The sequence below is a fragment of the Alosa alosa genome, chromosome 6 (assembly GCF_017589495.1).
Source record: "Alosa alosa isolate M-15738 ecotype Scorff River chromosome 6, AALO_Geno_1.1, whole genome shotgun sequence".
NCBI classification, from domain to species: Eukaryota; Metazoa; Chordata; class Actinopteri; order Clupeiformes; family Clupeidae; genus Alosa; species Alosa alosa.
In genome coordinates this window covers 16549347-16575793 of record NC_063194.1, presented here as the reverse complement: position 1 = coordinate 16575793, position 26447 = coordinate 16549347, and the positions used below count along the sequence as shown (strand labels likewise).

Below are 26447 nucleotides of genomic sequence, written 5' to 3'. Positions count from 1 at the left end.
AAAACTCCACTAATCGGTCACATAATTTCTTCAACTGCCATTCCCCTCTGTTTGCTTTAGGCTTATTCCAGGGCTTCTCTGACCATAAAATAATGAAATTATCAGTGTCCTCCTTAATGTGATTTAAAGAGGATTAAAGTAGATAAACAATTAAACGTTTCAAACAAAACAAACAAATGACACAAAATCTGTTAAGCTAAATGCAGTATTAGACATTTGCAAGGTATTTTTCACTACACCCAAATAAATGCTTGGATCTCATCCCTATCTTTTTCTGTTCTATATACTCCTGAGGAAGGGGTCAAACTGAGTGGATTGTTTTTGTTACCTGCTGGCGATGAGTGTCCAGGCACGAGGGACAGCACACAGCATGGCAGAGAAGGCAATGGCAGCCAGCAGAGAGAAGAGGGACAGGTAGAGGAGACCCTCCACCCCGTCATAGCACACGCCCATCAGAGCGTCCAGGTAGTCCTGTGGAGGTATGTGAGGACACAAAACACAAACACACACACAAATACAAATACAAACATAAACACACACACACACGTTTCTTACTATTCATTTATTTCTGACAGAAGTGTAAATGTTGCGAAGGGGAAACATAGCTCCAGTGTCTCATCTCACCTTGTGCAAACTGCGGCACTCAAGCAGAGCTGTGAGTCGGTGCAGGTTAAACTCAGTGGTGTTGAGCAGACGCTGGATGCCCAGCAGGTCCCTCTGGAGTCACACACACAGGGCACCAAAACAGTGGGACAGAGGACAGGAGAGAAAAGAGATGGAGAGGCAGATAAAGACAGCACAGAGAGAGTGAGAGACAGAGAGAGAGAGAGAGAGAGAGAGAGAGGGAGGGAGGGAGAGAGAAGGAGCGATGTGTGATGATGAAACAAAGAAACTTCAGATGGGGAGGAGAGAAGCAACAAAAAACGAGCAGGGCTAGAGGCCACACAACTCAATTATGCAGAAATGTGGCAGACAGTGAGCTGAGCGCACTGAGACACTGAGCGTGCACTGTGGTCTCGCCCTCTGGGCCTCATGGTGTGGGGCTGTGGAGGCCCCTAAAGAATGCGTTTAGATCAGACCCACTGAGATTAGCATTGTCTCGTGAGCCTCTGGCACGCTAGCCCTGTCGCTCACCTCGGCCGTGGGGAAGATTGACAGCGAGAACTGCAGCAAGCCCTGCACCTGGATCTGCATCGTGGTCAGAGATCTCTGAAAGGTGGTCAGAGACTGCAAGACACGGACAAGCGCACACACACACACACACACACACACACACACACACACAATAAAACCATAAAAACATTAACTACATTACACTCCAATAAACGCACCATAAAAACATTACCTTATATTACCCTACCATCCAACACAATATAAGAACACGGACTGGGTCCGATGACCTCAAATCTGGCACACCACTAAAGATATATACATTTCCATCTGAGAGACCAGATTAATCAAACAAGCTAAAGCTGTTAATGGATGTGGATTTCATCCATAAGTGTAGCTTTTAGTGGTTTAGGCTTAAGCATGTGCCAGCAGGAATGTTTACTTAATGTTAGAAAAACAACTCCCCCCATTAATTCCTATCTTTTAAGTAAAAAAAGAAATCTGCGGATTTATAAATAATTTGTATAAGAAGGCCTGGAGGCAGTGTGGAGAAGCCAGACACAGCTAATTAACAGGGAGCTGGAGACAAAAGCGATTTACTTTGATCAACGTTGATTTTCCTATCGCCATTATGTAATTAAATTAGGTCCCACTGAGCTATGGAGCCGTTATAATGGATTTTACACGGATTCCGTCTCTCACTGAACCAGCACAATGATTTTATTAGTCCTTAATGACTTGTAGGCTGCTACTGGCATAGACTCAAAGGACAAGGACATGAGGGGGACAGTACCTGCTGGAAAGGGTTGGGGAGACTCTGCGAGCAGTACAGGTAGTAATGGACTATGTCTGTAAAAAAATAATGAGCAAAAACATTAAATATGTATTTTGTAGGAAAACTAAATTAAAGTCATAATATTCAGAAAAATTCCAACAGCTTTAGCAGAATAATTATAATGCCAGAGCTTTCTCAACTCATGGTCATTTTGCTACATTTTGCTACCCTACTCACTGTAAAAAAGACTGCATTGGTTGTGATTGTGTTGGAAAAGTCACTTGCCTGCACTGATGAAGTCCCTGGTTTGGTTCACAATGAATTTGTCTGGAGACACACAGAAGTCACTGGTCCCCTGAGGAGGAGTCCAGCCATTTAGATTCAACACAAATTCGTCTGAATTTAGTTTAGAATAGATGGAAACAGTGAGACTCAAAGTTCTAAACATGTAATGCAATAAAGTGTTAACAAAAGGAAAAATGTCTGAAGGGAACCAATGAGAGAGAGAGAGAGAGAGAGAGGAAGAGAAAGAAAGAAATTATACCAGAGATAGAAAAATGGAGAGAGGGAGAAGACAGGGGTCAAGAGAAAGATTTATCAGATCACGAGGAAAATATTTATTGTGCTATTTGTTGGGGATTTCAAAACGCTGGCCAAACCTTTAAATGTTACTTAAAAGTATCCATACCCAACCCCTAGCCAAAGTGTCCCATTACAGCAGGGCACACTACAACCACTGTATCAATACTGAACAACAACAAAGACTGCGTTGTGAGCGTTTTATTGGCGTTGTCAAGTGGACACCTTCCTTTGTCAGCCTTTCACTGAATTAGACTCTCATGACCTCCAGAAGGCTTGTGGTGTCTGGTGCCCCAGAGTCATTCCCCTTCACACTAAGATTGGTTTAGGAAGACAAGCCAAAACCACAGACAGCAGATACACCTCGACATATATCCAAGCATAAGCATGGGACTTCCCCAGAACAACCATAACCGAACGCCAGTCCAACCATGTTCTTCAGCCATAGTTATGCCTTGTGGGTATGTCTAGTTCTAAAAGTATGGCCTGTTCAGCTAATAGTGATTAATTCCCTGTTGATGTAAGCTCTAGGAAAAATCCAAGTTCATAACATCTTGCAAAGTTTGTAAAAAGTATGCTAGCGTGCCAACTTCCAGAACTATTTGCAACAACTGGCTACTTCACGTCAGGTTAATGTTTCTCACTTCAGATTAATGTCTCCAAGTAGTCTGTGAGGGCCTTCGCCATTCCCACATCTCATATCCTCTTTAATCTTTTCAGACCACAGATGACCTGTCCATCTTGTTCACCCATGCTAAACCATGTTAAACTGTGGCGAGTTTTCTGAAGCAATCCTACTGACCCTCTGCAAGATGAAGAAAAACATGGTCATAAATAAATACATGTACACACCGTTTCACACATCTTTCTAGACGTTCAAAAGTGCTGAAAGCAAACAGACGTCATGTTTCACAGTGGAAAGGTGAATTATGTCTTCCTTTGCTCTAAAATAGCTTCCTCGAGTAAGTAATTTCCTGGGCCTCCTAGGCCTTACACTGGCATGCAGTCAAACACTGATGCACAATTAAAAAACCCCAGCTGCCAACCCACTCCTACAACAGTCTTATCTGTCAAACTTTGAAAACATCTGACAGGGCAAACTCTGGATTGGAACTAGTTCAATATGCCTCTTTATTTGCTCATTTCCACCATAACGAGAGCAAGCATACGATTGCTGTACAACAAATTAAGTAGTTCCTTCAAAATAGCAGATCTATGATCAAGTGCCCTAAAATAATGATTTCACAAAAGAATGCATTTCTTCCCTCTTCCTTCTCAACACTCATCCATTAAAAGGGAGCGTGACATTGTTTTACCAGGGGTGCATTTGTGACAGTGACAAATTCCCCAAGGACTAGTTGGGAACAGGATGGAACCGGTGGCAGGACCCTCACTCTGTCCCCACCGCCCCGTTACTCTAGGACCATCAGCGGGAGGAGAGGATCACACTGCACAACCTGACTAATCCAATTCACATGAGGTAACTGACCTCAGTTATTCCCCCTTCATTGACAGGGATGATCACGCAATCAGCAAAAAACATCAAGTGACTTGTCACAAACCCAAAATAAACCACATTCAAGTCCATGTGTAGAAACTCAGTGACATTGGAAATTAGGTTTGTGCTTCTAGCTGACCTCGGTTTGGAAAAGATTAGACACATTTTAGGCGTCAAGCTAGAGACATCAAGCTGTCTGAGCAGCACAAAACTTTGCATCAATCCATTGATGCGATCCTGCATATCGCCGGACGTGATTCTGGACATAGACTCTATCGCTCACCTCACTCACACAGGCATGGCATATCTGCCTCAACAAACATCTGGCCAGTGATGAAAAATGAATGATAATCCAAAATCCACAATATCCACCATGATGGGGATAAACTGAAACATCCCACATCCGGGATGTACCCGCGTTAAAACCCACAAACACAGAAGGAAATGAGGTGGGGGTTATAAATACATGTCAGTGGATGGAGGGAGATGGAGAGAAAACAACAGAAAGGGAGAGACAGACACAGAGATATAGATTGGCTGGCTTAGTTACTGGTGCGATGGTAGCCTTGTTTACATCAACAAGCCTACAATAAGCTTAAGGGGTTACTCTACCTAAGTGACCCCTGCCTGCTAGCTAGCTAGCACCCGGTAACTCAGAATTTTAATGCAAGTGAGGGGCAGCCTGAGCGCTAGCCAGCGGTAGCTTCCGGTTGTGTGAACACCCTCAGATTAGAACTCACTGTGCCATGTTACTTTTCAAGCTTAGTGATGTGTTTATGCCATTGCATCTGTGCTCTTGTGTTCATTACCTATGTGCTCAACACACTAACATTCTGCAGGCTGCATGTGAAGGGTGTAACTTACCACTGCTGTGGCAGTGCCTGCTCCCAGGGACACCCAGCTAAGGATCAACGTCAGCACCCCAAACACCATGATCCTGAAGACACACATGGACACACTTACTGTAGACATCTTTTTCTAAATGAAACACCATAAAAATGACATATAACGTTTGTATATTCTGTATGTATACTGTACTATTTGTATGTATACTGTAGGCCTATGGCTTTTTTTATTCCAAAATATTTTATTTGTACACATTTTTGTACATGTTCCTACTATGAACAAGTAGTTCCCCTAATAAACCAATGTTCACACGCTACCCAAAATAACCGACTTCCTCCCTCTGTGGTAATGTACAGCACAGGAACACGAATGCAGTCAGTCTCACACACACACACACACACACAGGAACACACACACACACACACACACACACAGAACCCGCTGACAGAAATACTGGTCTAAATCAAAGAAGAGGAGGAGGAGAAGAGAGAGAGAGTAGAGAAAGAGAGAAAATGACCCTCTGATGGATACATAAAGGCTGCCAACGTTTTCTCCTCCTAACTCACTCAAAGGCTTGATGGTCTTAAAAGCACCAATAAAATAGATTGGAAGTACTTAATAATTTGTTAGGAGAGCACACACACACACTCACTCTCTCTCTCTCTCACACACACACACACACACACACACACACACACACACACACACACATCCTGGCAAACAGATCGATAGACATTAGTGTGGTGAGGAGGGGAAGAGATCTTGAGATTCCACTGGTAACCTAAGCAGAAATCCCGCTGAATATGTGGGACAAGCCTGCTGGAAGTACACCGTATGTCAGTGTCATCCCATAAACACCCAGTAATCAGAGAATTACAGTGCATGAAAATGCACTGTTCTGTTATCCAAAGTTTTCTTCTTCTTCTTCTTCTTCCCACCAAATTTCTGCGTCTAATTCAGCTTTAACCGTTTAACGTAGAAACTTTGTTCAAACTTTGTAACGTAGGTCTTGAAAGGGAGACTTGAGGAATGTATTTTTCACTTTTGTAAACTTTATACTTTTTGAGATATTAATAAAAAAAACAAGCTTATTTTTCCCCATAGACTTTGTATGGGGACTATAACATCATAATGGGCTAATTAACTTGATTTGCACCTGTATCAACTTCCAGCTGCTCAACTAGGTCCCATCAAAAAGCTAGTTAAACTGATTGCACCTGTATCAACTGCTTTCTGCTCAATTAGGCCAACTCTCTCTGTGTATCTCCATTCTACAAGGATATAAGGCACATTCCATCCAATTTTCTATCCATTTATCCTCTTCAAACTATTCACTCATCTACCCATTAAACTATCCCATCAACATCCATTAAACAATCTGCCTATCAACATCCATTCAACTTTCTGTGTATCAACATCCATTACACTATCTACATTTAACTTTTAAACTATATACTCTGTCTCAGGCTTTAAACCTACAATCTGGCTCTACAGATCCTGTTCAACTATTTCCTCTGCCCACAACGGTTTCAAAATAAATGTCCTCACTACAATAATTCACTATTAAATAATTTAACTATTTAAACTACTCAACTATTTAACTGTTCAGCCATTTCAACGGTCAGTTGTTATCAACTATGACTTCTGCCAGCTGTTATCAAATAAAAGTTTGTTTTGCATTTTATGTTAATATACAGTATGTTTATATTTTCATGCACTGGTAATTTCCTCGAAATTACATTTTCTAGTTAACTACTGCTATTCGACAAGTACCGGTAAACACCTCATGAATTCAAAACAATTAAACACAAACAACAGTGAGACTACATAATGTGAATGAGACAAAAGATGAGGTTGGGTTCATAGGTTCATGGGTTCATAGAACAGGCAATATGAATACTGCTCTCATAGTGCTCATTAGAGTATGTATCAAATAATTACCCAGAATAATATACATGCCACATGACATGGACATGACTCATTTACAGTTTTTTTTCAGTCGTTGTCTAACCAGTTGTCACATTTTCAAAACTCTAAACACAATTAGCACAGCATCGGTCTTTTGTGGCCTTACCATTCACACATTTCATGTCGTTTTCACACAATATGCAGTCAGTGAACACATTTCCGCAATGCTTACATTTTCTTAACAGACAAGCTATACCTCCCAACAAAACTATGGATTGTTTTTGTAGTATTTACGAATGTTAACACACAACATCCCACAATAGCAAACACAGTATTCCAAACCTTAGATACACTATCAAAACATCTGATTCTGCTCTGCTTCTGCTACCAAATGGTTTTATCTCAGGTGCATCGCCTTTGGATGTAATATCAGATGCGATGTTGATGAAAACATGTGGCCTAACTTTGAAGATCGCAGAGATTAGATACAGTAATTTTGTGCTTTTTTTTAGCCCCTCCCCCCCTTTATCTGGTGTGTATCTGTTGTTTTTTGTTCAGAATGCTCGTGTGTTTCATGGATATTTTGTTCACTGTAAGCAATACTGTAAAACCTTTTCTGTTCTATCATACTGTAAACAGTATTTCTACTGTACCTCCTGTAGTAAACAGTAAAGGGGAAAAAAAATGATTTGCTTTTTACTGGAATGCTTTTGAATGTGAACATTACATGTGGACATACAGTTCCCAACCAAGAAATTTAGATTAAAAACTGTGGATAGAGCATGTTTTGCATGCAAATACCTGTAAAACTGAAACATAAAAGTCTATGCAGTTTTTGTAATGTCAACAATAGCCAGTATTTTGAAACCTGGTGTACTTTGATTGACTGCATGTACCTTCTGAAGTGAGAACAAGTGTTATTCTTTAACAGAATAATTTCATTTTGAGTCAGATTTCCAGTGTTTTGGTAAAGTTAGTGTGTGCAGAGAAATATGTGTTCTGTTTTGAAATGTGAAGTGAATGTGATTTGAAATGTGTTTAACAAAATGTGTTTTTGAGAAGAAAATTATCCATTTGGCCAATTGCGTTTTGTAGGTGTGAGTCTGCGTGAAGAGTTTATAAAAAGTATCTGAAGTATGGGTAAGCGCTTGTTAGTGATTGAAAAAAACTTTAATTTAATTCACTACAGAGTTTGGCTATACCTCCATAGGAGAATTTAAATGTATTGATCAACTGATTGAAGTGAGTTAATGAGTGCCATCATTTCCATGTATATGCCTTCGTCCCAGCATCTCCAACAGTCTACCCCCTGCACCCTTACCTAGAGAGGCAGACGTTAATGGATGACTGAATGATGTAGGAGTAAGGGGATACAGCATTTAGGAGCCCCATGGGGGTGGAAGCATGTGCCATTTAAAATGGCGGTAGCACAAACCTTCAAGATCCAGATCCAACACTTGGTGAGATGATGCTCACATTTCATGGTAAGTATGCATTCTTACCAAGAAACACTTCTGCCCTGGTGCTACATGTGTCTCTACATAAGTCTTGTAGGAAAGTCTGACAGGAATGCAAGCCCAAAGACTGACCTCAAAGAGGGAGAAGAATGAACTTACGAAATGAGTAGCCATCTTGAGTGCTTGGCCAGTCCAACACACGCTGCGAGGCAAATGACCAGGTCCAGGATGAGCAGAAGCAGGTATGTGAGCCATCTAGGAGTAGAACAAGGAATGCACGTTAAAAAATACAAAATCTTCATACATACATCATTTTTAATGCACTAAATTTGCTATGCTCCTTGACATTGTAATCCGTAAGATGAACATTTGTAAAGTCTGACGGTTACCGCACATCTTTATTTTTCCTTGCAGTGGTCACTTCCCACACAATTAATAATTACATAGAAACAATCTATAGATATTAATTCCTCATGGATAAAAGTCTGTGGTAAGCTGTAAGCTTATTTGACACCATTGTGAGAGAAAAAGTGTTAAAAATAAAAATAAAAATAAACCTCAAACATACTTCTGATTTAGTAATTAAGACCAAAGCCGTATCTGCAGATAATATGAAAGATGCAACATGATCTTTAATGCACACAGCAAACACAGACAATGAGATTAGTAACCCTACACTACACGGAGCCAGCATGCCTGCACATCTCCACACAGACAGGCCTGAGAGAGTGTGTGTGTGTGTGTGTGTGTGTGTGTGTGTGTGTGTTAAAATGGAAAGCAAGACAGCTCTGTGGCCAGCGATTAGATTGGGTCTCTGACTAATGCATGCTGAGGCAGGGACAAGAGGCGAAGAAGTGTAAGAGAGAGTAGTGTGCCTTGTCCCATGATGATGATGCCGTGGCCCTTTCAGCTGTCTGAAACACTAGCTCCTCATCAATAGACCCCCATTGCCCATTCCTAACACACTGGCCTACAAAATGGAAATTCAATCTACACGGAGGATGTGCATGTCAAGATCTGGACGCTTAATGGCTCTGAGGCGCGAGAGGCTCGAGGCCGGACATGTCAGTGGACAGAGTGATGGCATGGGGAGGTCAGTGCTTCAAGTAGGTCAGTTTTCAGTCAGCCCCTCTGAACTACTCTACCTATTCATGGGTTTCATCCGGTCCCTTGCCACAGGTACTGTATATAAAATAAAGCACCTATGAATGCAGACTGCATTGTCCTTAATTTTATACACCTGTGGCAAGAGACTTGATGAAACCCAAGAATACGGGACTTGTAAAAGTGAGGTGAATATGCCGGTACTGTATATTGTGAGAATAGGACTGCTTTGTTTTGGGGTAATTTGTTTTGGTGCACTAACACCATCATCAAAGACAGAGTGCGCCAGCCCAGCTGCAATGATTGTGTGAGTGCATTCACATTGGAAGTGTAGTGCATCCTGTGGAGACCTATGCACTCGTTGAGTGGTTTAAAATTGGAACACTTGTATGGGTGCGCTCGGTTCCTCGCGCACCTGTAGTACTCCACAAAAGCTGTCTGGTCAGCGATGGCCGCCAAGTCCACCTTGGCTTTGCTGATGTCCGGGAGGGTGATGAGCTGCCTGATGATGTTGTCAGCCATCTGCCGCATGAAGCGAAGCGTCTGGCCGTAATCCCCCCGTGTGGAGAAGATCTCGTCCAGCCTTGACAGGTGCTCCTCTAGTCCCACCTGCATGCTGTTCAAGGAGCCAGTCACCTGGAAGGGGCAGAGAAGAGATTTTACAATCCAAAAACAATGAATAGGCTCTATGCACGGATTCACTTCCTGTTTACGCTGTAGGATATGACAGAAAATGACAGATTACTGGCCTGTCAGTTTTAATATAGTAGGCTATTGCTAGTTGAACAACGTAGCTAAAGTTATCTTATCAGTTCAGTAACATCAGTTGATTAAGGTTAAGAACATTGTAAACCCTTTTCCCGTTTGCTGGAGGGAGTGGCACACATTTTCACAGTCTACATTACCGTGAGATGAGACCCTGAACACAATGACATAAAGAACATATTTGCCAATATTTTAATGTAAACGGGAAGTTGATATGGCAGTACAAGCGAAACCAAAATGGAGTCATGCATAGAGCCTATTAATGTGGTACAGGGATGGATTGGTACTGTCTTGGGTGTGACCGATATATTAGCTGGTTTAATGACATTAGAATAAGGTGTAACGGTACTTGAAGACCAGAAAAAGAAAATGTCTTGCTGTTGAAAATAAAAAGAGATCATGTCAAAACCTCAAGTTTCAATGATATGTCTGCTTCATACAACAACTCTACAAATAATTAGTTCAAACATCCCAACACAGTAATGTTGAGATACACACTATTTTGCACCACATTTACTGAACACTGAACTGTATTAACAAATACAGCATGTGGTGTTGTGGCACCACCATTGTGTGAGAATAGCTTTTGCTGCCTGATTGTTCCTCATCCACTGAAGAAACTTTACAAAGTGAAGCCCCAGACACTAATCCTGTGGCCATGTTAACCAATACTGGAATCTCTTCTACAAATCTTTCTGAAGGAAATGGATTAGCGTCATGAGGTCACTTTCAGTCTTTCAGAAAAATACAGACCAATCCAAATTTCTGGAGTTACTGCAATGATGATACTGAAACGTGACCAATACTATAAGAAGCGTGTGTGAGGAGAGACTGGATTGGAAAAGTCAAGTGTTACCTCACCCTCCTCCACCACTTCAACCTTCCCACAGTCAAAACAGCAATGATAGACTTACTGCCCCCCAAATAAATTATTTTCAGTGCTAAAAAGAGCTGGGAAAACAGACAGGATTGACTGACAGAAAGTTTCATCAACAGTCACTGCAAACCCTCGCTTCCAATTAAATCTATATTCATGAGCTCGGAGTGGCAGTTACGGCAGAACCAGGGGCAGTCTCCCCATGTTGTTTGCTTCCAATTTAATATAAAAACGGAGGGATGTTTTCACCCAGACCTCATCAAATGTATGCCATTCAGAGGAGTGACTTTCTGTCACTTGCAGTAGGGCTGTAACAATGAATTGACTAATCGATTCGTTTTCAGCTGTTAAATTAATCAACAACTATTTTGGTCATTGGTTAGTCAGTTTATGCCATTTTTGCCAAGGAAAACACCTCAACAATCTCAGACTGCCGCTTTTTTAATCTTTTCACAATTTTCTGGAATTTAATCAATATAAATAACCGATAAGATAATCAAGAAAATAATCAACAGATTAATTGATTATGAAAATAATGGTTAGTTGCAGCCCCTACTGGGCACAAACGCGACATGCAGACCATCGAGCACCTGCCAAGGTGAGAGCCCTCCAGGAGTCGTAAAAAGCTGATGCATGAACAAGTGAGGGGCAGGGAGGCATAGGAGGAAAGAGATGCCTGGGAAGTGAGGTGGCTCCTGCTCTCAATGGGTTTCCAACAGAGAAGCAAATGGCTATGCAGCTTATAAAGGAACAGAATCCATCCAGTCCAGGGCTGGGAAGTGAGAGGAGTGGAGTTCTGCCAGTTGGCCCCGAAGCGTGCCCCCACAATGCAGTGCCAAGCAGCGAGTGAAAAACACATTCATACCTTGCGTGCCACACGCTGTTAGCCAGCTTGTAATTAACACACCGCTACTGCTGGCCGTCTGCTGCTCTGCCTTGTGGGTCTGTTCAGCCAAAGTACATGGGATAACAGAATTGGGTCTATATTAGAGAACATGACCTAGCACTGCCCTCGCGATTAAGAACATGCCGAGTGCTTTTTAAAAAAAGGCTCTCATTACATGATGTTCAAGAAATAGTAAGCCCCTAAGCGAAAGTGTTCATGATAATTGTTTCAGCTTGCTGTTGTTAGCTAAAAGGTCTTCTGAGGATTTGTACAGGGGGGTTTCCATGGTGGAGCGGAGAGGCTGTGACAGAGGTCTTTGCATACCAAGTGAACACGGCAACATAAAGCCACAGAATGGTATTTGTGTCTCCTCCTCTCCAGGGCCACACATCTGTGATCTGAGATCTGTGATCTCTATGGTGATCAGGATGGAAGCGGGCCTGAGGGCTGGCCACAGTTGCCTACGCAAAACATGGAATCCTCACAAGCCACTTGACTCAGTGACTCAAGGATATATTGTGCATGTATGCCTGTACAGCATATTACTTGATTGCAAAAGCCTGGTCACGTGCATGCATTAGGCATATGACCAGAGCGAGGTGAAGAATGACAAGATTGCAGAGCAATGTGTATGTGTGTATATGCGTGTGTGTGTGTGTGAGACTGTAGAAAACAAGAGAGCATGGGGGGATAGAGTGAGCCAAACAAGCCAGAGATGGGGGTTATGTATGTGTGTACATTCCCATGCTTGTGATTGTGTCTAATGTGAGCATGCATGTGTGTGTGTGATCGTGTGTGATCGATCGCGCGCGCACGCGTGTGTGTGTGTGTGTGTGTGTGTGTGTGTGTGTGTGTGTGTGTGTGTGTGTGTGAGAGAGAGAGACTGTGTGCATGCATGTCTGTCACGGCTTTGAACAGAGATACAGATACGGGAGCATAAATCCCCATTAATACAGATGGGGAGTTAATCCCTCGCTTTCTCACTGTGATTAAAGTGCAACCCTGTCAGACGGGAGGCTGTGCTCGCCGCTCTCCTCTCCCCACGCTGTGGGGATAAGGGCCGCCAGCCACAAACTCAGTCACTCCAGCCTCCGCTCCTCCACCTCCACCACCTCCTCCTCCTCCTCCACCACCACCACCTCCAACTTCTCTACCGCCTACCTGTCTGCCTCCCTGGCCAGGGCTATTGGGGGGCGGTTGAAGTAGTTTAGGTGAGGGCACGGACAGGGATAGTCCAGAGCGCATGCACTCACTCCAGTCTCTGCTGCTCCACAGGCAGACGAGGAGACAAAAAGCCCTGCGGCTAGAGTGCCGGTCTGGGTGTCCAGCAGCGATCGGTTCAGTCTGAGTAGAATTATAAAACTGGACACCACAGAGGGGGTTGTATGGGGGTACTGAATAGCATTGCAGATGTGACGTTGTTTTGCACTGTGTGCACTGTGAGTGTAAAGTGATTCATGCACAGTCACCTCCTCGTCCCCTGATGGCCATAGAATGGGGGCCACTGAGCGTTGAATAAAAAGATAAAATAAAATAAAAAGGTATGCACATAAAATCCAGGCAGGTGCTCAGAAACAGCATCAGGAAAAATAAAACCTGCACCAGTGATCCTCCACAGGATTACTTTATTGACCAGAAGTAGGATGTTGACAGGGAGGATCCGATTTAGTTTTTCCAGAAGAACGGAAGATGGCTAACCAGCTCTTACCAGACTATCGATGCCACCCACTGTTTGATTGGCATTGTAGAGGGAGTAGGTCAGCTGATATACTCCGTCGTTGGTTTCGCTGTTTCCATAGAAACCCACCCCAACAGCCGAGCTGAAAAATGAAAGCAAAAAACAATTTCAGATTCGTTAGAACATCCAAACACACACATTAAACATCAGCACTCATTAAAGGCCATCTTGGAGGGGAATATCCCAGCATGCTTTGCGTTGACACAGAGGTCTCTTATTTGTTTACATATATTTCAGTCAGTGTGTTTTGTCTATCCCTCGCTTTTCCTCCATCCCTTTTTTCTGTCTCTACTAGGAGTGTATCAATCTCACCATTTTTACACAGATCCCACCTTAAATCCATTTGTCCACAAAAGCCTTAGAGTGACAGAAGATGTCAGGCCCTTCTGTCATGAGTTATGGTGCAATTTCATCCTATCAGAGACTCTGCAGTCAATTTTGTATGGGGGCCAGAGGCCAGAGCTTGAGGGGGCCTTGGCTATCAGGGAGTCCCCCTGGCCGCACAAAGGGAGTGTCATCAATCTCTGACCACTTCCCTTCCCTAACACACTCAGCCGCTGCACAGCAGGAGCTCCATCCTCCATCCTCCAGCACAGGAGACTAAACCCCCCCGTGAGAATACCAGACCAGTGTTGTGGGAGGGATGGAAATACCTCATGGGGGCCTTTCTCCTTCTTCTCTAGTAAACAAAAAACAGGAAGTGCACTCGTGACCCCATTATTGGAACATTACTGTTTTTATCCTCATTCACACCATGGATTAGCAACATGTCAGATTTCACACTGTTATTAACAAAAGGCTTCTTAAAAAAAGGGCGACCAGACCCCAGAAATAGGACATCTCCACAGGAAGACAATAAAACAGAACAGATGGAGCCTGTACAGTACACAGGCTGCTATTGTTCCCCACAGAGAGTGTGTGCATGAGGGTGTTTGTTGTATGTAAGTGCCCGCGTGTGTGTGTGTGTGTGTGTGTGTGTGTGTGTTTTATAGTATGAGTGGTGTTATGGCTGACCAATATCCCTTCTGAACATCCAAGCATTGTCTCCAGTTACCCGACCCCTGAAATACAGCTTCCTTTGCACATATCTTAATGTGCTTAGTGTGTATCCGTGAGCCCGGAGCCGTGTGTGTGTGTGTGTGTGTGTGTGTGTGTGTGTGTGTGTGTGTGTGTGTGTCTGTGTGTGTGCATGGCATGCGCAGCGCACTCATGTCCCACTGTGCCTTTGTTCACTGGAGAGGCACTAGACCTTCTCCACTCTCCCCCTCAGTGTATGCGGTCCAGCACGACAGCAGCTCACTCTGCAGAGCCCACCAGCCATGATGGATACCAGGTCCGTGATCTGAGCCATTACCTTCAGCTCCCAGAGGCCACTTCCCTTCAGTACACATTAGCCAGCACATTTAGGATGCCATCCCACATAGTCCACACACACACACACACACACACACACACACACACACACACACACTCACACACACACCTAGTCTCCTCAGTGCAGCAGCAGGATCAGAGCACTCATTGCATTACCTCACACTCAAAGGCTTCTTGCTGCCCATTTACTTGACAAAATCCAATAAGAGAACTAGAGGAAGCCAACAGGAACTGGGACACACACACCCACACACACACACACACAACTGGCCTCCAGAGGATAGCAGACATGAAGTGAATTAGACCTTCCTTCTGGGTCATCCTCCAGCTAAAAAATTGATTGTCTGCTGTGATTTTGTTTTTTAAGTACCTTTGTCGCAACATCAATCGTGATGAAGGCTGGTTTGGGGATGTAGAGTTGCAACATGGCAGAAGATTTTACAGATACAATTTAGTCACATTTGTTCAACTCCAATGGATGACAGGTTCTGGTAAAATTGTGCTTTTGGACTACCACATATAGTATATCTACCATTACAAATATTCTTACCGGTATTTTAATAAAAATTATAATATTGACTGGCGTTAAAATATATCCTATGGTGCTATGCTGCACAGCGCAAAGGTTTTGAAAGATACAATCTTGCAAAAGGCCCTGTATTGCAGTTGTAAATTTACACTTTTAAAGGTTGTATCAGCTAAAGCGGGGATACGTCACTTCTGTTGATGTTCAAACAAAACAGAGAGCTAGCTCCTCCCTCCCCTTCCCTCTCGTGCAATTAAAACTCTCCTAAACGCGCATCTCGTTGGTTATTGGTTGAAACACTTTATTTTGCCTTTGCCTTTGAGTGGGTTGCCAACCCTTGTTGATAGCAATTGTTTTTGTGTACAGATCTCAGAGCCTAGGCTGCCTACAGAGACGCGTTTTTTTGGCGGCCTGCTTATAGGGCAGGCAGCTAGCGGATCGTTAGGAAAGATTACTGTAGATGAATGTGATCATTTATGTTTGAGCCTTTTTTGGGCCTGAAATCGCTGATACAACCTTTAAGGTATATTGTCTTGGATTGATCAGTCAATAAATTGTGTTAATGATGTTTAATTGTTTGTTAATATAATTAAATGTTACACTTTAAATGTGAAATCCAGGTGTATTGCTGTTATTAGTGTCTCTTGTAAACCCATATAAGTGTGAGAATGAACTTGAGCCTCTCACACTTCTCCTGTGGGTTTATGTGACTTTCTACTGTCCTTGGCAAACTACAGTTGAAGCCTAGGGTGGCTTCATTACCCAGACTTAAAAAAGGAAACCAGAGCAGCATAACAAGTCCCCCCCAAACCATCCATCTCAACTAAGAGCCTAAGCATTGTGGCAGCAACTGATCACTGGGAAAATTACGGTCAACAGCCGTCAGCAGCAAATCCGCCTCCTAATGGCCGCCAAGGCTCTTCCAGCGCGAGGAGCTGGAGATCAGCTGCTGCTGCTGGATATCAATTAGAGTGTCTTGACCGTGCAAGAAGCTTTAGCTGCAGCTGAGCCCCTTCCCCGTCCCTGATGAGGTCAGTTATGCCCTTAATGCTCCACTCTGAACATGCCCATCGGAAATGTCCCCCCGGAATACAGATTACATGCCAATTTTTGCAATCAGTAACGTAATCCACTGGATTACAAAAACAGTGTAACTTAATCTGAATACTTTTGGATTACTTCAAAATAAAAGACTAAAAAACATGAGAAGACTAGCTGCTTTTGGTCTCCCTGGGTTTCAGGGGGCCAGTGCAGAGGGGTGTGGCCCCTAGGGACCAAAAGTGTCAATTTCTATGTCAGCCTAGTGGGGGTACATGCCCACCAAGTCTCAAGTTCCCCCAGTGTTTCAGTGTCCCGGAAATCTTCAACCAAGAATCGGTGGGAAAAAAGAAAAAAAAAACAAATCCTATAAAAAAAGAAAATGCTTGGCTGCAATGCTCTACAGAGCAGAGGAGAGTAGAAAATGTATAAAAGCATCCTAGAACAACACAATTGAATTAAAGAAGAGCACTGAAGCAGCCAGTCAATAACTCAATAAAGCCCCTCACTTAATTACAAAAAAGACGGAAATAAGATATTTATTATTAGATTAGCTTTCAAAAACAGACACATATCTTGAATCACAAAATCTGTTTTTTTCATTACAATCTTTACAATCTGTAAAATTATAAAAGCTACTTTGGTCTCACTTTACTCCCAGAAGGCAACACTTATGGTATAAAATGACAAAATAAAAAATGTATCTGCATTATTTAACGTCCAATCACCAGCCTTTGTACCTCACACTTCTATTTAATGTCTAAGTTCTACCCTTAAGACTTCAAGAGAGCTCTGCTGTTCCAAATGCTTCATATCCACATACATAATTCTCATATTTTAACCCTTAAAGGTGTAGGTTTTTGAACGTTCTAAGTTCCGCAACAATTGAAGGTTCTACAATTCTATGTTGAATTCAATGAACCCAGATATTCTTTAGAACGTTCATTTCTCAACACACCAGTGTTAAAGGGTTAAGCTGAACTGGCAGAGGCACTATGACAAGAAACCCCCCAACCACCACTTCCTTAACTACATATTAAAGAAATCTATCCCTGACAACTGGTTAAAACACAAAATATGCCTACTCTAGTCATTAAACACTCTGTATGCCGCAACAAAATGTACAGAGTACAAACACGAGAGGGTAATAGGGTGCTCCCTCGTTAAGTAGCGTCATGCCCTAGCACTTACCACGAAAAGAGGCCTTGTGTAAGGGGCTGGAATGTTAACAGCAAAATAACTCAATCAGAGCTCCGCACTTAAATAACTGTCACAAGATTAAGCTGAACCCTTCTCCAATTCAATTAGGCACTTTGGCAAAACCATTTGTTCTCCTTCTATTGACATTATGAAAACCAAACGATGGAAGCCACAGACTAACCCTTCCCTTCTTCTGCTTCTGCTAAACCTTGCTAACAAGTACAGACAATGCATTATGCCAGTGTCAAGAGGACGTGTGTTTTCAGATGCAGTTCAGAAATCATTCTGGACATTCAGCATTTATTTGATTGAACTGCAGTGTACAATTGAAATATGAGTTGCATTACATAAGGAGGAAGTGTGTCAATAGAGTTTTGGGAGAGAAATCAGAGGGGTCATTCCGTGTCAAATCAGATAAGGTTGTTGCTGCACCGTCTCAGATTTTGTTCAAACCTTGTCTATATCAAGAATGGGTCCCCAAACCAAGGCTGTAAAATATTTCTGTTCAAATCTTATGTGCATATTATTTTCAGCCCTTGACATTACTTCAGTTTTACAGCCTGAAAATCACCTTGTCTGGTAAGCAATGGTTTGGCATTAATATACTGATAAGTATTATTCATAGGCAGCCCAAACTTAGGGTGGACTGAACCCTTACAAGTTTAGGCCCTGAATTTGAAAAAAAGTGATATTAAGGGTGGTATAAACACATTTAAAATATTAAATATATTTTATTAATGTTAATATCCACATATAATTGGCTTGAAGCTTTTCAGGATTAAACAAGGTCTTAGCTTTGGAACCTAAATATTACATAGACAAACTCTGAGCAAAATCTGAGACGGTGCAGTAACTATTTTCCTGGATTGTATCTGAGGTCACAAGGAATGGCCCAGAGGGAAAGTAGACGTGCATGCTACTCCAATTGAGTTCAGGTATATTCCATTAAATCTTAATCTGCATGGACTGCCAATAGGTCAAAAACACTGCACTCTGAAAGCAGGGTACTTAGTAACCTCCTTCCATAGACATGTACTTTCCTACAGGCACAAAATCCAGTGTCAGGACAAAGCCACCCTCATCAGATCAGACTGGATGACAGGCTTTAAAGGTCCTACACTGACCCACTTGGCTCATTCTACTATTAAGCAAATCCAGTCAAAATATAAACATCTCATTATTATTCTCACTGCTATCCTAATTGAAATGTAAGACTTCAGTCTTGAAAGTCAATCTGCCATAAGTGTCTAAATCCAGTGAGCCAAGAGAAACAACAGGTCTGAGATTACAAAATGATATTATGTGAGGGATTTATGTGTCAGGTAAATTACTAAATGTGAAGTTCAAATAAAGGTGAGAATGTCACCACCAGTGTAGCCGTCTTCATTGACGAACAGCATGAACTAAGAACGTTCCAAATCCTCGGGATTGGCACTTACCAAATGATCAGGCCAGTGATGACCGCTGCCCATGTGACACAGCATGAGTCTGGCCTCTTGGTCTCCTCCTCCTCCTCCTTCCGACAACAGCATATGACGCTGAGGTAGACGGCTAGCAGTAGCAGGCTGAGGCCTAGACCCACCGCTGACACACAGGCAAGGAAGATCAAGGACTGGGCAGGGAGGAAAAAAAAAGAGTGATTAGAATCACAAAAACAAAAAAGACAGTCAGAGTCACTCAGAGAGACAGCAAAGGCGGAAGTGAGAGAGAGAGAGAGAGAGAGAGAGAGAGAGAGAGAGAGAGAGAGAGAGAGAGAGTGTGTGTGTGTTTAACCGGTCAAGAAAAAAAAGGATAATTATCCAAAAAACTGCAGGCCCTATGTAAAGAAACAGCAAACTTTCCATACAATAACGAAACCATACTTCCAGAAATTCACTAAAGAAAAACAAGTTAGGCACATGATTCCTTATGTTCCCAGGAAACCTGTCCCCCATCACAAAAGTAAAATAGTAGCCATGAGACAGGGCCATACACTTCCATGGCAACCCCCAAGGGCCTGAGGAGAAGAACGGCATCCACCCCAAGCCCTTTGAATTGAGAATCATGTGACACAGAAAGGTCCAATGACCCTGAAGTCTTGTGATCCCTGAGAGAGTCTGTAGGCCTGGAGAAAGAGCAGCAGGAGTTGAGGAATGTAAACACTTCAGAAGGGGTAAGAAGAGAGAGAGATTTTGTGGATATATCTCCTCTAACCCTTTGCTCTACATATACTGTAGATCAAACACAAGAACAGGAGCCAGAGACAGAGGAGGAGGAGGAGGAGGAGAAGGAGGAGGACACAGCAATTTTACAGAAGACTTCCTAATAAGAGATCTCCTTTGCCACAATCCTCATGAACAAGATGAAGGAACTGAGGAACGCAGAGGTAGTATAGTGTGAGATGCTGTTTTGGTGCAGCTACTAACTTTGACTAAAGCAATTCATATTGCACATTACATTGAAGTCACCTCTTACACAAACACTATTCCCTTGAAGGTCATATTTCTATATTTGTATTTATGGGCAGTTGGTCATTAGCCTGGAAATACCCATGCAAACCTTCGGGATTTGTACCAACTAGATTACCAACTTATCAACATAACAACCTAACATAGCATAACTTCTAACAAGAACACATGCTTCTGACAGCATGAAATGCCCCTGAAGTCATTTAATCATGTGACCTTCCCAAAAGCCATATTCATAAAAAACATCATACACCATTAGCATTGTCTGATTCAAATCAATAAATAGTGGTCTTCTTCACTAAGCTCACATTGAAATGAAGTCATACTAAGCTAATCATTGTTGTGCAACATGGGACTCTGTTAGATGTGGATGTCCCATGATAAATGGGCAAAAAACTGGAAAGAGAGATGAAAATGGGAAAGGAAAGGTTCTGATACACACAAGTTTTCCATTTTGGGATTAAAACCAAAAACTGATTTTGGTGATATATTAGATCTATTGTAATTAAACCATTTGAGAAGCTGCTTTTTGTAAAACATCAGAAACCCAAAAGAGCGGAAAACACTGGTTTAATTGTTAAAGTGTTGCTATGTACTAACATCTTGTGATATTACCCGTTGTGTAAAATCTTCATCTAACTAGAGCTGTCAAATAAATGTAGTGAAGTAGAAAGTACAATATTTCCCTCTGAAATGTATTCGAGTGGAAATATAAAATAGCATATAAAGGAATTACTCAAGTAAAATGCAAGAACGTTATATTTAACTCTGGTACTTAACTAAATATATGTTGTTACTTTCCACCACTTAAATCTTCCCCTTTTGAATTACATTAGCTAATAGACAAGGCAGTAAAGCTCATCAATGATTTGTGAGATGCACTAGCTATTCACTCCAAAAGCCCTAACCTCAGTCAGAACTAGATCTCATGTTGGCCACTATGACAACCTTTATTGAGCTAATGGTTACAATTAACTACACAATTAATGCTAATGTGTCTTTATGCATTCAGATGTTCAAAAAACAATTGTCTACTTTAATTGACATCTTTAACAGATATTGTAATTGCCAATTTTCAAGCAAAACACTGGGAAACTCATAATCTGTAACCAATAAATAAAAACTCCAAGAAAATACCATGCAATAAACTCGATCTCAGAAGTACAGCTGAGTATCCCTGTAATGTAAGCAAATGTTTGGTGTTATGTTACCAGAGGCTGATCAATGTCTGTCAGAAACAGTAACCTGATCTATCATAAAATGCCCCTGCAGATTCTCGTCTTCGTAGACAATTCTTAGAGCTATTGACCAGAATTACAAAATAATGCCTTGATGTCATACTGGAGCCACAAGCCACAATTGTGCAGTGTAATAGAGTAAGAGATTTTGTATCATCATAATGTCTTTCAACACAGGACAATGCATTCAATGGGAATCTGTATATTATACAGTAATGTCAAATGTATAGCACTGCAATAGCAGCATGGCTTCAATAAAACAACTCAAATAGGTCAAGCTCAGTTCAACATGAAGTGCAATTATTATCACTCTTTAGACCTCGGCAATAAAATGTTTCTCCTATAGGGTGACAGTCTGTTGCTTTTCAACAAGCTTACATGAAACTCTGTTCAATGCTGTTTATTCGGAATAATTCCTGAATTGAGCAGGAACTGGTCATCAGTGGTGTACAGAAAATGAGAAATAAAAAACAAAATGTCCCTGAGATTGTTGTTCTGTCATCCACTGCCATTTGCTGTTGCTTACAGAGGCTTTAGATACTTCATTGAGGTTTCTAACTCAGTTCTCTTCATACACCATTCATGTACACCATCACCTGAGTGGTCAAATTCTGAAACACTCTGAAACAGTGCTATGGCCTCTGAGAGAGAGATCAACTGTGGATCCGACGGGCCAATCGGGCCTCAGCCTCTGTGCCGAGTCTGGCTACAGTAAAGGTCAGTGACATTTTCACTTCTAATCTCATTGGACCATTTCAAAGACCAACTTCCAATTTCCCAGCCTATTAGTTCTCAATTACACATGAAGGGTAATGAAATTCAGTGACAACAGCAGTGGCTCACTAAGGATTTTTACAGTGGGAGGACGCTAGGGAAACATGAGCTGTAGCCTACCACACCACAGTAAGGCAATAGAGGAATTGAGGAATAAAACTTCATAAAGTGTATTGTCACTGCATGTGGAGAGTACAAGTACAAAGACAACAAAATGCAGTTTATGTCTAACCAGAAGTGCAAAAAAAGCAGAAAAGTGGTCCAAACACCAGGGCTTAACCCAATTCTTTAAAAAGGCATTACTTTCCTTTATGGGCAATTCCACACAAAACTGTCACATCCATAGGCAACACACAATGCCATTGTATTTAGTTGGCGTTATGGACATGACAGTTTTGCATGGAATTGCCCTTATACAGTCCCAGCAACTTTATGCATTTAGTCTGACCTGGATCCTCTCAGCACTGACTTAGACCAGCCCACTGTACACTTGTTTACAAACAGAGCCTCTACACACCCTGGGAATGTGCTCTATTCAGTTTTGACAGACTGCAGCTTTATTGACCGCAACAAACAAGCTGGAGATGGAGAGGGGGAGGCAAAGTCATCTCAGTTAACATGCCATGCAAGTTTACAGAACAGGAAGATGCAGGAGTGTCTTGTCTCAGTCACTATATAAAAAGCATGTCTGCGGGTTACCAATGCATCCAGCTTGAAGACATCAGAGTTGTGCTTTGTTTTTCCCCCTTTCTGCGGACTTTCATTAGTGGGAGAGCCAAAGTTCAAAACTCTCTCTCTCTCTCTTTGGTCTTTCTCTCAGACCTGCTATCTCCTAACCTTATCAGTCCATCATACTATTACTTACACTGACATGAGAGGCACATACACGTCAATATTATGCCATATGCCATATTCTTTGCCCTAATACTGTTAAAAACATACTTCCAGAATCCTAATTATTGAGAATGATACTAAACTACAAAAAAGACTAAGAGTGCAGTTTTTCAGGAGTGGGGCATATAAAATGGCTGACAGTAGGCTAGGTACTATAAGCATTGCAGTAAATATAGAAGAGGGAACACAGTTAGGCCACATTGCTTTTTCATGTTACTCCTGTGGAATGAAGGTCCTGACTGAAGGTCATGCTGTGAAATTACTTCAAAGAAAATGCGAAAAAATATAAGCTAAAATTGTAAAGTTTTAAAATGTTCTGTCCTTTTAAATCAAAAGACTGAATTGCAACAAAGTAACTAATGTTCATCATGCACCCAAAACACACTAGGTAGACAGGTGCTTTGAAGGAGAGCCACGTCAACTGGGACAGAATAGCCAGGCTACCCCAAACATCCCACATTTTAATTATGAAACTATGTAGGCTAAACTTTGAGGACAGAACAATATCGAATATCAATGCCTGCAAAATCAAGGATACAGCAATGTTTTAACATTTTAGGCTGACTTTAAAAAGAGCTCCATCAGTGAAGTTTGGACATGATTATTATTTCATTGGATATCGTTATTATTTCATTTAGGGTAGACGAGTAAATGAATCTCTGCAGCTACAGAGTTCAATAAAGTCAATTTCACGTTAAAATACAGGTTAAACTAACACTTCTACTTGCACTTTAGAAGTTTATATAATACTGCATCGTAAATGACACTAGCCTAATGACAGAAGAGTTGAATTTTGGTAGCAGCATGCCTGTCAATTTGTCTCTCGAAACTCCTTGGGCATACAACTGACCTGCTGATAGCTTGCCTCCTCCGGTCTGAACGTGTTGTCAATGGGCTGGAAATTTAAATTCAGATGAGGAAAATTGTGCAGCCAGTAAGTCCACCATGGGGCAATGTAGTCCTGCCGTGCCAAAGCCATCTTAGGCTCGGTGATGTTTAACACGCGTTTAAACGACCTGACTCTCAATCGTCTGGATGTTATCTCGGCCCCTCTAGTAATAATCCTTCTCCACCAAAACTAAACAGATCGACCTGATACCAAAACCATACGCCAAATGTAAACGCAATAAGGGAAACACTAGAGAAAAGTATTTCCCCCTCTATTTTGCGCTCAAAGCCAGACATAACAGCACAATCGATGCATTGGGTCCATGTTTCAAGTTTCACCTACAGGTCGCACGGTAGTAGGGTGACTTTTACGAGGCGGGCTCAAACCTTTGAGTGCACACTCCTCAAGCGGCTTTTCTCGGGACCGCGCATGATCACTCGGAAGCACGAGATCGAGTGAGCGTTGAGAAGATAATTTTGCTCCCATTGTACTCAAGGTAAACCAAGTATAAATGACCATTTTATTCCCAGTTTTATTTGTATGTCTTGGGTGGCCTCTGCATAATGCATTTCATTACTGAAATGGCACCGTGAAAGGAGAAATTACTGTTCAGATATTCGTGTTTTCACACCTTAATTCATTGGTTGTAGGCTAGTTGAATGTAAAGTGAGCAGCATGGCCAAGTCCTATATTTTTATATTTTTTCTGGCACATAATCAGTAATTATGGATGGATTGTCAAGGCTCTTTTGTTAACACGGCCATTAAGACCCGCAGGTGAGCTAGCCTACTGATATTCCTTTAGGCCCAATATTCGCTCAACTAGGTCATTCAACTTCATTTAGATTAGATGTAGCCTTCTTCCAAGTTCACGTTGTTCTAGATTAGTTTAGGCTACAAGTTTAATTGTGAAACACTTAAAGTATTTACAAATGTTATATCCTTAATATGTTGCCTACCGTGCGCACCACTGTTCACGGCTCGCTAATCACAGCTGAGGGAGAGCCACATTCTCGTGAAGCTTAGGGCTCATTCACTCCGACCACGTGTTCAGTTACACACGAATCGCGGCACCATGCTCCATCACAGCGGTGCGATTCAAGGCTGACATCTGGTGGATGTAGATTGATCTTGTTTTGAGGCGAGCTATGGTCCATGAATAGGTAGGTATCAAATATAACAGCACCACAGATTGATGAAAGGGGAGGTCAACAATCATATTCAAAGACAATCAAACACATGTTTTTCTGTGAAGAGTGACATTTTTCGGTTGACGTACATTTTACCAGTGATATGGAAACAATTCAAAGTGACCATCATGCTATCCAAACAATTAGTATGGGACTAGACACCAAAAGGGGGCAGCATTACATTGTTTTCTAGTGTTCGTGTGTGTGTGTGTGTGTGAGTGTGTGTGTGAGAGAGAGAGATATAGAAAGAAAGAAAAAGAAGAGGGCGAGGGCAGTGCATGAGTTCTCTTTCCCGGAATATACACATTATTACTTGATGTGGTTAATGTGAGATGTGCACGACAGCTTTCAGTTCTCTGTGTGTAATGAGAAACATGGAGAGATTGCAAAGAAGGCAGTGGAAAGCTAAGGGAATGGATTGAGATAAATCATACGACTGGGTGTAAAAGCATAATCTTTTAGAGAACATTATGAGGATGAGTGTACAAAATAAAGACCAAAGCTGCTATGCAGTGTTCTTTTATGGCACCTGGTACTGCAACTCTGTAAAATGAAGTAATTTCAGTTGTATTATAGTATGGCATGGCATGATTACAGTACGAGCTTGAGGTAATTATACCAGAGAAACCTAGAAAAACCAGATTATTCCACCTAAGACTACAAACTCTAATTACACCATGTTGGGAGCTGTTTTTGAAGTTAGAGGTATTCAGAAAAGGAGAATGGAAACTCACACTTACCCCTGAGAGTGACGACCTATTCCAGCAGCAAGCTGTTTATGATATATCAACTTTACTAGCCTATGCTTAGCAGGGCAACAGCTGAGATATAGTATGAATAAATATGGTGATTATTGAGATAGACACAATACCTAATCTTTACAATTCCATGTCTCCGGACCTCAGTGTCCCAAGGTCAGTTAGCCTCCAGCCACTGCATTGTAATGTTGTTCTGCAGATCGGGTTAAATTTGAAATTTCCTGCAGGACATCCCCTCAGGAATAAAGGCCACCTTGACCTGCTTGACTCCGCTTTGGCTATTTATACATGAATTCAGGCTGGACAGTAGATGGATCAGAATAAAGAACAGAGGGTTCTCCATGAGCCCTTTCTGCTGAATGCATGAGTTCCTATCTCCACAGTCACACGAATATAGGCTTATAATTCATCCTTCTTCAAGAACAAAACCCTCTTTACAGTGACTAAAAGTGGCATGACTGAAGAGTGTAACTTTCCCTTTTGTTTGATGATTATAGTTGTAAGAGCAGTAAAGGGGTCATTCTTACTCTGGCCTTCAGATGTGAGCTGAATAGGAAAGGAGTTGTACTTTTCAATA

General features: G+C 41.9%; 1 protein-coding gene and 1 long non-coding RNA gene across 4 annotated transcripts in view; one reads left to right on the top strand and one right to left on the bottom strand.

Moving 5' to 3' along the window:
• ttyh2l (tweety homolog 2, like) overlaps nucleotides 1-24337 on the bottom strand; it is a 29341-nt gene extending 5004 nt beyond the window's left edge. For 2 of the 3 annotated variants that reach the window (XM_048246018.1, XM_048246017.1), the window contains exons 1-11: nucleotides 23885-24336; nucleotides 19121-19293; nucleotides 13514-13625; nucleotides 9693-9913; nucleotides 8333-8428; nucleotides 4827-4899; nucleotides 2171-2240; nucleotides 1904-1959; nucleotides 1135-1227; nucleotides 625-717; nucleotides 329-471 (exon numbers count right to left, since the gene is read on the bottom strand). In XM_048246018.1, coding sequence (XP_048101975.1) covers nucleotides 329-471; nucleotides 625-717; nucleotides 1135-1227; nucleotides 1904-1959; nucleotides 2171-2240; nucleotides 4827-4899; nucleotides 8333-8428; nucleotides 9693-9913; nucleotides 13514-13625; nucleotides 19121-19293; nucleotides 23885-24013 — 1259 coding nt within the window. In that variant the 5' untranslated portion in view covers nucleotides 24014-24336. Of the gene's footprint in view, nucleotides 1-328; nucleotides 472-624; nucleotides 718-1134; nucleotides 1228-1903; nucleotides 1960-2170; nucleotides 2241-4826; nucleotides 4900-8332; nucleotides 8429-9692; nucleotides 9914-13513; nucleotides 13626-19120; nucleotides 19294-23884 lie in introns of all 3 variants that reach the window. The other variant, XM_048246019.1, reaches the window with a different exon arrangement.
• Nucleotides 393-5008, top strand: LOC125296234. The gene is made up of 3 exons (XR_007193722.1): nucleotides 393-479; nucleotides 3784-3944; nucleotides 4802-5008. It is a non-coding gene; the product is annotated as an uncharacterized LOC125296234 (long non-coding RNA).
• Nucleotides 24338-26447: the final 2110 nt, after the last annotated feature.